We start from the raw sequence: 14,766 nt of genomic DNA, 5'->3' as shown, positions 1-14,766 counted from the left end.
GACAGTCCTGAGTTCTAATTCTCCATCTGCCCTTCTCTTTGTGACTTTAAGCATGTTAACCTCTCTGAGCTTTAGTTTCCTCATCTATAAAATGCAGATAATAAAATGCACATCTTTTTATAAAGTACTTGCTATCAGGTGTTTCACATGTTGTTTTAGTTTGTTAAAGCAGCCAGAATGCAATATACCAGGAACAGAACAGCTTTTAAAAAGGGAATTTATGAGGTTCCCCAGGGGCATTTTCCTTCTGCATCTCCATAGGTCTCCGGCTGTGTGGACCCTGTTGGTTCTAAAGCTTTTTCCAAAATGGTTCCCTCTTAAGGAACTCCAGTAAGCAACCCCACCTTGAATGGATGGAGACACATCTCCATGGAAACCACCTAATCAAAAGTTACTACCCACAATTGGGTAGGTCATGTCTCCATGGATACAATAAAAAAGATTCCACCCAGCATTATTGAGTGAGGATTAAAGAGCATGTATTTTCTAGGGTACATGACAGTTTCAAACCGGCACACAAGTATTCCTGTTTCACCCTCACTGCAGCTAGATATTTCATCCCCACTTTATAGATGTGAACATTGGCAGCTGGTAAGTGTGAGACCAGGGTGGGGCCCCAGGCATCTGACTCCTGAGCCACACTTTTAACCATTACACTGAACTGTCCGATGTGGTTCACCTGAGGAGTAAATGAAAAGATGTATTTAATAGTGCTTGGGATATTTTCAGCATTTCATTACATAATGATTAAAATAAGAGCTGGGTGGAATCCAAATTTCAAATTTGGGGTTAAAGTGGATTATATTGTATTTTTATCATTTAGAGCCAAGCCAAAGTCTCAGGCATCCTCACATTCAGAGAATCTACAACCAGAAAAGGAAGTTCCCAAAGGAAGACATAGATTCTCTGGGGTGTCAAACTATTTATATGGGAGCTGCCTTTTGTAGCTTGGGACTGGATCAGAGAATGGGAAAACAAGCAAGACCTGGAGAAAGTCTCAGCTATGGCCTCAGAGCTTCCTTGTAGGAGAACTGTCAGGCCCACAGGGTCTCCTCAGCCTGAAAGCAACTGCCTGGGGATCCAGTCCAGCGACTTTGGAGCCAAGGAAGGGGAGGCCCAGAGAGCTCAGCAGATTTGCCCAGAGCTGCAAAACCACACAGAACCTGGTGTCCTGACTTGCAGGCCATTTCTGTCAAACTGGGAGAGAACAAAAAGTCTACATTAAACAAGACACACACCTCTGGGGCATGGGTTTTGCACAGTGCTGAGTGATGCTAGCATCATTTTTTTCATTCCCCCGTCATTCCCCATGCCCATTCCTTTGAACTTTGGCTCTTTTGATCACCACTCTACCTCTGGCTAAGAAATGTAAATAGTTCAGTGTAGGCACTGAGACAATATTAGTTGAATAAGTTACATAAAACATGGTACTAAGATAAATATAAATATATTAGGGAATAAAGGAATAGAATGATATGAAATTTTAAGACAGAAGGTGGGGCTTCAAAGAATCTTTCCATTTCTGTAAGGACTTAAAAATCTGTCCCCAGAGTTTAAATTTTTGAGGTCCAAGTTCGTTCTCTTTAGGTATTAGGGATACTTGGATGGAAAAGTTTCAGAAGCCAGGAACACACTATGATATCTCTTTTCCTCCTATTATTTCCTCCTTTCATGCTTATTTTCATCCCACTATATTTATGAATCAAAACTGAAGAAAGGGCATAGCTGGTGCAGGGGAAAATAGCTGGAGCTGGAGTGGGGTGGGGGGTGGAAATTCTTGCATGCCTCACTTTATATACATATCTAGGGATACTTCAACTTTGGATCTATGCTGCTGGTTTAACTGTCAATTTCACACTATCAGGAGGGTTTTCCCTAGCTGTCCCCCCACCCCCCAAACACACACACTCACACATATATTTTGTATTTCCAGAATTAGTACTTAGCATTCATTTGATAAGTTTTGCCTCTACAATGTACTACCTGCTTTTATCCTAAATGACCTCTTTTGTTTGTTCTCTCTTTCATAGGTCAAGGTTATTTAGAACTATAATATTGTGTTCCGTGGCACTGATTTTCTCCAAAACATAAATATTGAACCTAACTACTAGGTAAAGTCATAAGGTGCATTATTTAAAAGGGTAAGAATCCAAAACATTTTTTTTTTGGTGGGGGAGGAGGGTTGGAAAGTAGTTATTTCAAATCAGTACCAGGATTTGTCTGGTATGAACCAGGTAGACATAAATGAAAAAGATGGACAGTCCCTGATTTACAAATGTCTCACTCACGAATACCCCTGATATGCAAACAGTCGTGGAAGTCAGTGGTGACTCCTGCAGTACCTGGAACACTCCATCTGCTGCCACTGGGATGTGGAGGATCTTGGGCCCTTTTCGCTTGTTGACCAGGACTCCCAGAATCCAGCCACTCTCCTCCATTTTCATCTGCCTTCCTCTTGGCACAGGACTATGGGTGTATCGTCCCCACGGTTGTTAGTCAGCATTGTAATGAGAGCACTTGTTCACACTGGAGGAGTGAATCTCTTCAGAAACTTCTAGAAGAGTTTCAGTTGGGACACAGCATGATTTTTCCAACAGAAGCAATTCTTTCATATTTAGTTGACAAGTCCTGTCCGTATCATCTCTAGCCACTGCTAGAGCCGCCACTTTGGGTCAGGACTCATTAGCTTCCACCCAGACCACTGCAATGGGTTCTGAGCCAGTCTCTGCCGCCGGATTTCTGCTCCACACTTCACACCATGGGGGGAATCCACCAATCATTGTCACTAGCACTGAAGCAACAATGCTCAAGGAAGACTTAACCACTCCACACCATGGCTGGGTCAAGCTGCAGCCAGACCCATGTCTTTTCAACCTCCAGTTGGGTGCATACTTTTCTCACTGGCCATCTTTTATGTTTGCATTACATTTTTTAAGTTAAGTTAAGGTAGAAGAATGAATATGACCAATATCATTCATATTCAAAGTCAGCAGTGGAGGGAAAGGAAGTTAAAAGAGAATAAATTGCAAACCCAAGTCACCCCATCACCCTTTATCACCCTCAACAGTGATGTGGCACCCATCCTCTCTTTTTTTCTTTTTGAGGATGGAATTCAAAGTGGAGTCATCAAGGTATATCTCACTCAAAGCATCCCATTCTTCTTCCTTATCATACTTCCTAGCCACCATACCCTCATCCCCTCTTCAGATCTTCTGTACTTCTAATTTTTAGAATGTAATTGTGAAACTGCACTTGACTTTCTAGGTGTTTGGAAAAGCTGCTTGGTTCCTGCTCTATAATCATCGTCTCCCATCCTCACTACCTCTCCTCACAAATTCCCCACTTACAAAAAAGCAAAACACAATCTGTTGCATTTCTTTAAGTAGCCTTAATTCTTTTTCAAACAAGGAGCAGTGTGTATAGTCAAGGTAGAATTCAGGTAGCCATTTATCCCAGTTTTCCTGGGTCAGCAACTCCAGTTTATGCCTATTGCCTGGCATCATTTTTAAAGGAGCTCCCCTTCTACTCTAAAAAAAGGCACTTTATTTGCATGACAGTTTTTTAAAGTAGGAAAGGAACACCATACTTCTAAGAAATGACCTAACTTCAAGGGAGGTATGGTGGCTTCACTGTCACCATGAGTGGCAGACTCATGGCCAGAACCTGGGACATCTGACAAAGTCCAACACTGTTTCGGCTGTGAACGTCTTTGTGCAAACATCCAGGTAAAGGAAAACTTCACTTTCTTGTGCAGTCTGCCTGACGCTTGGACCTGGAACAGTTCAGACACGTTCAGCCTAGCCCAGAGATTTTCCTTCCACATGTACGGCAAAGAGATGAAAAAAGAATTACATTAAGAGGATTCAGTGAGGCCTAGGGCCAAATGACATACAACTTTAATTTAACTGGGTATAATTATATCAGATTATTTGAACTTGACATATGATCAAGTTAGGAAGTCTCAGTTAACCAAATAAGAAAATCAAACATCAGAAACGGATGTCTCCTGTTGCAAAGAACATATAAATGGGTTTTGTCCCAGTGTTATAGATAAATTTCCCCCATAATTACATGCTTATCCTTTTTTTATTTTAATCTCTGAAAGCTAGCAAAATTCTGCCTTTCTTCTTAGATGAGTGGCAAAAAAAAAAAAAAGGAAAGGAAAGAAAAACAGGAACATTTTTTGATCACTTAAAGATAGGTACCGTGATTTGCCAGGTTTCCAGGATATCCCAGAGGTGCTGAATTCGGCACCCCAATTCGTCTGTGGTTCCCTTAACCACAGACGCCAGGGCTGGGAAACCAGGCACCGTCAAAAGATTTCAAGCAAAGAGGGGTCCGGTGTGTCTTGGGAAGTACGGCTGCAAGCCGCCAGCCCGTTGGCCTGACACCAGCAAAAGGACAGACGCTTTCAGGCCACCTGCGAGCGCGGTAGCCTGACCCGCAAGGCCGCAGGTCTCCGTCTCAGCGAGAGGCGCAGGCGGCGGATTTCAAGCGCGCGGGGCTCAGGGCTCAATTCCCGAGGAGCGGGAGGAGGGGCGCGCGCGCATGCGCACCGGCGCCGCCGCTGGCCGGAAGAACCGGGCAGCCGAGCGGTTGCTGCAAGCTCCAGACAGCTCGGCGGCTGCGTCGGGTCGCCGGCCGCGACATGCGGCCCCTGGACAGCGTAGTGGCCGCCGAGTTGCTGGAGCCCGAGCCGCCGCCATCGCCGCCGCCGGACGACGCGTCCCCGGGCGCTAGCGAGGAGCCGTTAGCCGCCGAGGTAGTGGGCGCTCCCGGCCCCGGCAGATGTTGGTCCTGCCGCTCCTCGCCGGACGGCTCGTGCACGGAGCCGGGTAGGTGCGGGGTGTGGACAGGGGCGCGGGTATGGCCTCCTGGGGTCCGGGCGGGAGTCGGAGGGTGGGATCCCTGCAGCGGTGGCCGAGGGCGCAGTGCGGACCGTGCACCCCACCCCTCACCCCCCGGGGCTCGGGAAACGCACGCGCTGTCACCCCGGGGGCTACAAAACAGAAGCCCCTTGCGCCGCCCACCCGCGCGAAGAAGGGAAAAAAGTTTCTGATAGTGTTTGGGACCCGTTTTGCGTTCGAAGCCTGCACCGCTCATTGAAGTGTGGCGGGCAGGACCGTGGAGTCTGGTTGCAGTCCGGTGTGCAGCGCCGGTGGTCGGGGATGCGGGGTCGGCGGGAGGGGACGTTTCGCAGTCACGAGGAAGTTGGGAGGAAGCTGACCAGGAAAAATGATCTCGGTGGTTAACGGTGGGGTTACCCGGAGAGGAAGTTGAAAAACATCCAGTCCAGAAAAATATATGTACTAGAATCTTAGAATTTTGGAAAGGCAGGTTGAGTGGTGCCATGGTTCTTAACTTTTGGGGGAATACGAGGACTGTTTTTTAGCAACTGATTAAAAACTAGGCAGAGGCCCAATCTTAATGCATTGAAGGGGTTCACAAACCCGTCTTCTGAGTGAGGCCCGAGAAGGTGAGAGCTTTTTGTTTGGTCTGGTTAGTTGGGGTGCTTTTACCCCCATATCCGGCGTGAGGGAAAAGGGTGGGGGTCCCGATGCACAGGGTTAAGATCCATCTTGCCAGAGACAAAGCCCAGCCCCCTGTCCACTGGCCACAGCGCTGATTTAAGCACCTTCTTCCAGGAAGTCGACCACACATGTGCAGCAGCTTCTTGGAATAGAAGTCTACCCTTGGAAGGAGGAGGAAATAGGCAAATCTCCTTTTAAGACAGAATTGCATGGTCTGCACCACTTCATCCTCTGTCACCTTCCTGTGTGTAATGAGATTTTGGAAGATGATTCTTCTTCTATTTCTGTACTAAAAGCTACAGAAAGTATGAAACTTCTGATCACTTCGCGTGGGTGGTGCAGCCAGAGCAAGATTTACCCCAGACTGGGTTGACCAGGTGTGCAGTCTTTAAAGAAGTTCGTTTCTCGCCTTATTACCATAAGGCTGAATGTTAATTCTGGTGGAATCTAAGTCAGTCCTTGCAAACTGTTTCTCCTGTTTTTTTATGAACTGATGAGAAAATCTGTACACTCAGGCACCACATGGCAAAATGACAGACCTATGTAAGTGACTGCAGTTATCTTTTGTGGAGTTTTTTAACTTCAAAGAAAGTTGCTAGCAATAAAGCTTAGTATTAGTACTTGTAAGATGGATCAGGTAATATTTTGAAAATAGAATTGCCGTAGAAATACTTGAAACCACTGCACTGTGGTCATTGAACTCTGTGGCAGTATCATTTTAGCCTCTTGTTCTAACTGGTTATGTCAGCAGAGTTCATTTTCAAGTTTAGGTTGAAATTGTTAACCAGTTTTCTTACGTTCTTAGATGACCTTAACAGGCAGCACACAACTGTTTGCAGTGGTTCCAAAACCGGTGGAGCTCCTTATAGTTAACAGAGACTTTTAGTAGATCTAGGCTGCGACTTGGAAATTGAATTTTAAAAAATTATTCAGGTGATTGTAATTCCCAACCAGGGTTGTGAATCACCAGCTTAAAGCAGAAGATAGAGAAACTAAGAATCTTTTCAGTTTTCTTGTAACTCAGGATATTACACTGTGGCCATTTTTAAAATTTTTTAGAGTTGCCGAATTATTGGATATGCTTATTGTGGCATATGTACATAGACGCACATTACAGAAGTAAATGCCATTTTGGACTATTCTACCCTCCTTCCTGCTCATCTGTGTTGACAGAATTGAAATTTACTTATTACTCTGTAAAAGACGGAACTCTGTCTGAGGAGAAGCAATCCTCCTTAATAGATAATCATGTTCAGCTAGACCTAATGTATCTCCTGTCCCAACCAGAAAGTAGGGATCTTAAATATTTATAGGGAAGGAACTATGTGAGTGTATGTATTTTAAGGGAAAAGATAATCAGAGCCAAGGGTGTAAAGTTGACTTTTAAGAGTTAAATATTGTATTAAGTTAAAATATTACTGGAGAAAATTTAACACATTTAGATTGGAGAAGATCCTTGAAATACAGAACAGGAAGCTGTTTTCTGTCCCTGATCATCTCATTCTGTTCTGTCTGAGGGCGTAGGTGCTAGGTATGGATTGGGTTTCTTCTAAGAAAAACTGTTTTATTTGGATCTGAATTCTGAATTCAAGAAGCTAAACTCTAAGGCTGACTATGGCTAAGACATGTATTTCAAGGTACTCGGAAGTCTGCTAAAACTTCCTTCTTATGGGCTCTGTTGGTATGTGTTGTTTGTTTCTGCAGTATCTGAGCACATGGGAACAGAAGAGAAAGTGGGGGATTCTGGGCACCTATCACATGAAAGCGGCTAGCTCCAAATCAGAGTCTTTGCCTGTGTACCTGAAAGAGGCAGAGGTGAAGGCCTCTGGCCCGCAACGACAGCTTTGACAACAAAGGTCAGGCTGTATAATGCCCCTGGAAAGACTGCACATTATCATTATTTGGTACTTACTTAGAAAGTTATCCCTTGTGGGCCAAGGTATCTAGCTGGCATTTCGATGTTGAAATGTATTCCAAGTGTTTGCATTTAGAAGAGAAGGACATTTTTTTAAACGCATTACAGTATTGTTCTATAGCCAACACACTGTTAACTCCTAAATTAGACTGATAAACCCAGTTTCAGTACAAATTGCCCATGTCCACAAATCCTTCAAGTCCAATGTGTTGTCACTGGTGAGGGCCAGTTGTATTTCCATCTTATTCTCTCCTTGTTTCTGTGTTAGTTTCAAAAAAGAAAAAGAAAAGAAAAGATATTCCTTAAAATGTGCAGCCCATTTTAGGGAGTGCTGTCCTCTGAAGGACAATTGAAAGTAGGTTCTACTTCTCTTCCCATAGAAAACTTCACACCCAGGAAGGTTAGTGGCTAAACAAAAGTTTAAAGCTCACAGACTCACCAGTACATTGAAAACTTGATATCTTGGAGAAGGCTAAGGTCTCCTGGTTCAGATCAAGCCAAGAAATAGATTTTAGATGCTGGTAATGTGCTGAAGGTCAGAGGGGTTGAAGACCTGGCCCCTGTCCTCAAGGAGTTTAGGGTCTAAAATAGTTGAAAACCATGGAAGTTAATAAAGATTTGATTAACAGTTCAAGATAAGAAAGTAGAGAGCCTTCCCACATTACGCTGTTGTCAGTATTGTTAGATTGAGTCTTTGCATAAAGTTCTCTCATATTCTTCCATTTAGGAAATATTTATTGAGTCTACCATGTGCCAAGTATGAACAAGATGGATGAGGTCCCATCCCCAGAGGTCCTTGAGGGTGGGGGACAAGGGGAGTCAGAGAAACAACTAGTGACCATATAACACAGCTATGAGCTGCTTTCCAGAATTTATACCAGTGACATGGTGTAAAATATTAGCATTTGGAAGCATTGCTCACTTGCTATTTTGACAAGTGTTTCTTGAAGATTTCTCTCACTTCCTCTTGATTTATAATTCAGGGATGATTCAGTGAGCCCAAAGAAATCCATTTTATATTGCAAAACTATCATTTTAAATATGTAGGTTTAACTCTGAAATCTGTTCTGTAACTACTTGGTGAAGTGTACTTTGAAGGTAATTGATTTTTCTTTCTTTTCTTTGTATATGTGTTATATTTAAGAATAAAAAAAAGTTTAAAAGAACTTGCAAGTTTAACTCATAGCCTGTGTCTAAGGCTCTTCATAATAGATGGAGAAAATGGTACAGGCCTGGAGAAGGCATGTGCTTAGTAGGTAATATTTGTGGACTGTTAGTTACTAATATTGTCCCATTTTTCTTAATTTCTATGTGAAAATGATAAAATTTACATTTGGAAGCAAGAACTAACCAGAATTTAATCTTTTTCAGAAGCCAAGACGAAAGCACTCTGTCCTGGACTTGGCTTGTTTTACACACTGTTGTCTGCCTTCCTCTTCTCAGTAGGATCTTTATTTGTTAAAAGACTACAGGAAGTCCATGCTGTAGAAATCAGTGCATTTCGATGTGTGTTTCAAATGCTGTTCATTCTTCCTTGCTTAATATATAGAAAGTAAGTATTTCTTAACTGCAAAAGAGAAGATATTTAATAAGCATTTGTAAATCTTTTACTATACAGTATCTGCTTTGCTCTTTGTTCCTTTCATAAATTTACTGCTTCCTATACTCCTTGGCTCTGATTAATGAAAAGTCATTAATTTCCATCCACCCACAGAATTTATCTCACAAGCACAGACCACATGCCTAACAAAGGGGGGAGGAAGAGATTTAGTTAATCATTCCCCCATTTTGAAAACAAAGCTTTGCTTATATAATTCCCCCCAATTTTTATTCCCCTCATCACTTTGCTTTGGCATAACTAATATTTGGAGGGAAAAAAAGTAAATGAAAGGAAATAGTATAGTGTCTCCTAGGATCAGAGTTTTCTTTAAGTAGAATAGGCTGGTCTCTTATGAGAGTTGCAGTGACAATATTTAGGTCTCCCCCACGGTGATGTGGGGAAAGGAGGAGGTTACCTCGAGCAAGGCTTTATAAGGTATTTTCATATTCTTCATTTAACCTGGAGTGCACGATACTTTCTTCCCCCTCTATCTTGCAAGGTGGCTACAAGGGTCAGATACAATTAATTATATTAATTTCTTCCTAGGTTAAAGTCATGCCTACTCCACACCATAACAGCCTCCAGACACCCATGGACCCTGGGAGGGGAAGCCAGTGGATGCTTGGTGGCTGTCTGGTTCTTTCTATCTTTGGGCAAAGATGTTTGAACCCAAAATTAAAAACTAGAGAAAAAAAGAAATTAAAAAAAAAAAGAACAAAAATTAAAGAACAGGTACTTATAAAATAAAAGCTAGAGAGAATACAAGCTAGAGAGAAAAGTAGAGAGGCAAACACTCCTTTTCAGTCACTTGCCACCAAAATCTTGTATCTCATAATACAGTGCAGATTCACTTAAAACAGTTTCAGTCCATATCTCAAGAATTTGGTGGAAAAGATGAAAATCTGCTAAGATTAATATTGTCAGATATCCATGTATAAGCAAGGACAAGTCACAGTGTTTTAGGAAATGATGGCAAGACTGCAGAAATATCTAGGGATTGCAGCAGTACCTTTGATGCTAATAATTGTCTTTCCTGCTTTAGAATGACAGTACTGTCAGGGTCAATTCCTTAGATCCTCAGTCCTGATCTGTTTTGACCTGGTGAATGTTTTTCCCTGTCAGTAAGACTCTTAGCTTGCCTCTTGAGCATGCACCAAAGATGACCACTTTCATTTCTTAATTCCTGCTCCCCAAGGGTTTCCGCATCAGACCTACATGTTGACCTAGTGATACCCAACCTGGCACCCATCTATGGCTCACACCTAGCCAGGAATTTCACAGAGTAGGCGCTTAATGAATTTTTGGTTGAAAAACCTTTGAGTAGCAGTAATCACACTTATCCAAATTACATGTTGTTTTACCGTGTGTTGTAACTCATTTTTTCTCATTTGGACAATGAAAAGTTATCTCACATTTGATGGAAAAATATATTTTAGCTTTGCTTCAGCTTTTACAGAGAAACTCATGAGATTGGGAGTGCATACCAGTTTCTACATTTCATTGTAGGAAATTTGGGAAACAATAAATAGAAAAAAGGAAAATTACTATGAGCCTAACCATTGGATAGAACCACCATTAGCATTTCAGTGTTTTCCTTCTTGTCTTTTTTGCAAGCAGGCATTTAAATGGGGAAAATAGTATCTATGTTTATTGAATTATGATTATAATATTTATGTAGTTCTCTTGTACTATTTTTGTTTATACTGTGAACACTTTAATATCATTAGCTGTACTTATAAGTATTTTTGAAAGTGTATAATATTTTATTGTTGATATTGTCATAATTCATCATTCCCTTATTTTTTATGTTTGGGACTTTAAAAATAGTATTTAATTAGATAGTGTTAAATCAAACACCAAGTTAATCTAATACACATTTCTTCATTTGAATTTACAGAACTGGGTTTATAGGCCCAAAAAGTCAACGAATTTTCCTCATCCTCAGAGGAGTCTTTGGTTCTACCGCCATGATCCTTTTATACTATGCTTTCCAGGAAACATCCCTTGCCGATGCTACAGTTATCACATTTAGCAGTCCAGTGTTTACATCTATATTTGCTTGGCTGTTTCTCAAGGAAAAATACAGCCCTTGGGATGCTCTATTCACCATATTCACTATCACTGGCGTGATCCTGATTGTGAGGCCACCATTTCTGTTTGGTTCCAGCTCTGCGAAGACGAAAGAAAGCTATCCAGACCATCTCAAGGGAACATTCGCAGCCATTGGACATGCAGTTCTCGCTGCATTCACTCTAGTTGTCCTGAGAAAAATGGGAAAATCTGTAGACTACTTTTTGACCATTTGGTATTATGTGATAGTTGGCCTCATCGAAAGCACCACTGTCCTGTTTGTATTAGGAGAATGGAGTCTGCCTTACTGTGGGTTGGACAGGCTATTTCTCATCCTAATCGGGCTGTTTGGTTTGGGGGGTCAAGTATTTCTCACAAAGGCACTTCAAATAGAAAAAGCAGGGCCAGTAGCAATAATGAGGACTATGGATGTGGTCTTTGCTTTTACTTTTCAGATTCTTTTCTTCAATGACGTACCATCATGGTGGACAGTGGGTGGTGCTCTCTGCGTAGTAGCCAGTAGTACTGGAGCAGCCATTCGTAAATGGTGCCAGAGTTCCAAATAAAGCATCATTTATTTTTTTCAAATGCACCATCACCCATTTCGGACACACCACACACACACACACATGCAAATACATACACAGGCCTGGAAGATCTGTCTACTTCATTGATTATATTTTATAAATTTCATAATTAAAATACCATGTTTGAATATGGTATGTCTTTAGTTTAGAATAGCCAGTTTGGTCTAGAGATTGTTTTTGTAGCTTCTGTTTTGATTTTGGTTTGTTTTTTGATAGGATGCCTTTGGTGAGAGGAGAGGTCATTATTTGAAGAAAATGTGCAAATTTTTTTGTAACTGTAGTATAAATATATGTGATATTTTTTCAGTGTATTTTTGGTACTGATCAGAGGTGGGTGGGGAGGAAATTTTAGCTGCTCTTTTAGCAGTGTGAGGCCAAGAAACTGATGATAATGCTGCTATAATTAGTATTATGTTGATAATGTATTTGCAAAATAATTCCATTTAGGAGGCCAAAGCTGAAACTTGGAATAGGCAACTACTTAAATGGTTTTAATAATACAAATGGATTGCCTATTTTCATGACTTTTATAAGTGACTTTCATTCTTTTAACCCATATTTGTGCCTTTTCACTTTAATGCCAGAATTTTTATATGCACCCTTTAAAAAAAGTCCTTAAATCGCCAAAGTTAGCTAATGGTTTCCTTTTTTTTTTTTTTTTAACATAGGCAGGCACCGGGAATCGAACCCGGGTCCTTGGGCATGGCAGGCAAGCACTCTTACCTGCTGAGCCACCGTGGCCCGCCCAGCTAATGGTTTTCTGTTTTAATTGCATTAGCAACTGTAGCTGTCATTCTAAAATTTTAATTGTTTTTTTTTTGAAACTGCACTAAATTTTTCTTAACATTAAAATATTTTGGGTTTTTAAATCACAAGAGGAATCTTATCATGGCTATGTGCACATTTCCATCCTAAAGTGTTTTCACTTCACTAGAAATACAATTTTCTATAGGTACTCTGAATTTATTGTGTGATGCCAAATACAAATTTCTCAGGATTTTATTAGATTGAACCATATGAAATTGCCCACATTTGACCATTCTTGACTCACAAAATCTATTGTTTCATATGGCTCACCTCTAATAGATACTCCCTTACCCTTTGAACCAAATATTTAGAGGATTTCAGAATATATTTTTTAAAGTATGGAAATGGTATGAAACTTATTTTTATAGTATTTTTCCTCTATGGAATTATATGTAATAATGCTTTAGGTTATACATTAAATGTATAGATCTGTGAATCCATGATTGTTTGACTTTACAGTTTCTTGAATAGAAAAAAAATCATTGTTAAGCTTTCGGATATCTGTATGATATTAAATGTCAATACTGCATCATGATGCTAATATCATAAATTCAAAGAGTGCATTTTATATTTGGAACTTCATCAGACCAATGCTCTGAAGTTAAGGAGAGAAGAATATAATATCTAGAAAAGCTTGGGAAGTTCATCAGGAAATGAGAAATACATGCGTCCTTGGGCACAATGAATTCTTGGTGAGAATATAATGATCCCTAACTCTTACTGTGTCAACTGTAACATCTGTTACCATCTTGAGCTTGCAGAGTTGCAAGATTATAGATTCTTCCTCACCTTCTCTTCATAATTCTTCCAAAATAAGGAGAAACTGGCTTCTGAAAGATTTATGCTTTGGTGAGAAAAGCCTCTTTTCTAGTAGTTCCAAGAGGGAATTTTTGGCTTCTTGATATTCCCACACCCTTCTCACCCACCAAATCTAAATAAAGTCTATTTGAGGGAGTCACCTCTGTCATTATAACTTTAGCCCAATTTACAATACTTTTTTAGACCTGCAGAAGCATCATTTTACAATTGTCTTAGATGATTATAGAATCGGAGTGTTTTTTAGCTCAAAGGTATCCTAGAGATAGCCATCTTGTAGAAGCCCTGCTCCATGGAGAGAGATGCAAGGCAGAAGCCTGCCAAAGGTGGGTTTCCATAACTTTTTACCCTCCCTGAGTCCCGTGATAAAAGTATGGAAACTAAACCACTACTTAAGCAGCCTAAGGCGAATTAACTCTCAGGGAACCCTCTCCCAGTTCTGTAATAGGCACAGTATAAACCTCTGCAGTCCGTCTTAAAAGTTAAATCCCTCTGGACCTATACACTACATACATGTTCTACTTCAACAAAGTTGTTTAAATACTTGAATATCACAATATATAACCAAGTTTGGAGAAAATATTTCTTCTCCCAATTTTTATAGGTTGTGATTCTTAGACACTTTTATATATCCAAGGTGTATACCAGGATATGCATTGTAACAGTTTCGGGCATGTGTGTGTGTGTTTTGCAAAGATTGTACTTTCTGTATCCTGAAAAGGTAAATATTTTCATAAATTGTTTTATAAGTACTGATAAAAATAGTGTGAAAGAAAGCTGCATTTTGTTTTTTATGATTATAGCAAATGTCTGATTTAATTTATTTCCCTTTTCATCCATGTGCTTCAAAATTCATTTTATACTGGAGATGAACCTCTGGCCATTCAGCTTAATGCTATCTCAAGTTTCAAACTGTTTATCTGTACCTCTCATACTGTCACATATAAACCAGAATCTCTCAAACGAAGACAATTATACTCTGAACCAGTGAGGCTGTTGTTTACTATCTGACTCCACAAGTTCTCATCTCACACCTGAATTACCACAACAGTATTCTGTGTTACCTGCTTCTAGACTTATTATTCTACCCTGATCCTTGTTCCAATGCCAGACTAAACTTCCCAAGGCCATGCTTTCACTGTTACTCTGGTTCTTATGAATCCACAATGATACCTTATTACATACCAAAACACATCCAAATTCATTTTCTGGCCTGAATCCCACTCCTCCAAACTGTTTTGCCAAGACATTCTTTCGTCTCTTGTTTCCTCTGCTTTTAGGGCCCTCTCTTTGCCTTTTAAAAAAATTTTGTATTAATAAAACCAATCAACATACAATATGAACATTCTTTTCATCACATAGTTGTATATTCATCATCATGATCATTTCTTAAAATATGTGCATCAATTCAGAAAACAATAAAAAGAAAAAGAGTTTATA

The 14,766-nt window shown here is 40.5% G+C and overlaps 1 protein-coding gene across 1 annotated transcript; it reads left to right on the top strand.

Annotated features, from left to right (window-relative positions):
- Positions 1–4,586: 4,586 nt before the first annotated feature.
- SLC35G1 (solute carrier family 35 member G1) lies at positions 4,587–14,093 on the top strand. Its single transcript, XM_077125402.1, has 3 exons — positions 4,587–4,835; positions 8,818–8,998; positions 10,944–14,093. Exons 1-3 carry the CDS (start codon positions 4,649–4,651, stop codon positions 11,680–11,682), a joined length of 1,107 nt encoding a protein of 368 aa, XP_076981517.1. The 5' UTR covers positions 4,587–4,648; the 3' UTR covers positions 11,683–14,093.
- Positions 14,094–14,766: the final 673 nt, after the last annotated feature.

Source organism: Tamandua tetradactyla, chromosome 13 (assembly GCF_023851605.1).
Source record: "Tamandua tetradactyla isolate mTamTet1 chromosome 13, mTamTet1.pri, whole genome shotgun sequence".
NCBI classification, from domain to species: Eukaryota; Metazoa; Chordata; class Mammalia; order Pilosa; family Myrmecophagidae; genus Tamandua; species Tamandua tetradactyla.
Note: the sequence above shows the minus strand (reverse complement) of the source record. Positions and strands in the feature narration are given on the sequence as shown.

Coding starts and splice junctions, on each gene's coding strand:
- SLC35G1 (XM_077125402.1), top strand. CDS start 4,649: ATGCGGCCCCTGGACAGCGTAGTGGCCGCCGAGTTGCTGGAGCCCGAG. Junction 4,836..8,817: donor CGGCTCGTGCACGGAGCCGG/GTAGGTGCGGGG, acceptor AATCTTTTTCAG/AAGCCAAGACGAAAGCACTC. Junction 8,999..10,943: donor CCTTGCTTAATATATAGAAA/GTAAGTATTTCT, acceptor TTGAATTTACAG/AACTGGGTTTATAGGCCCAA.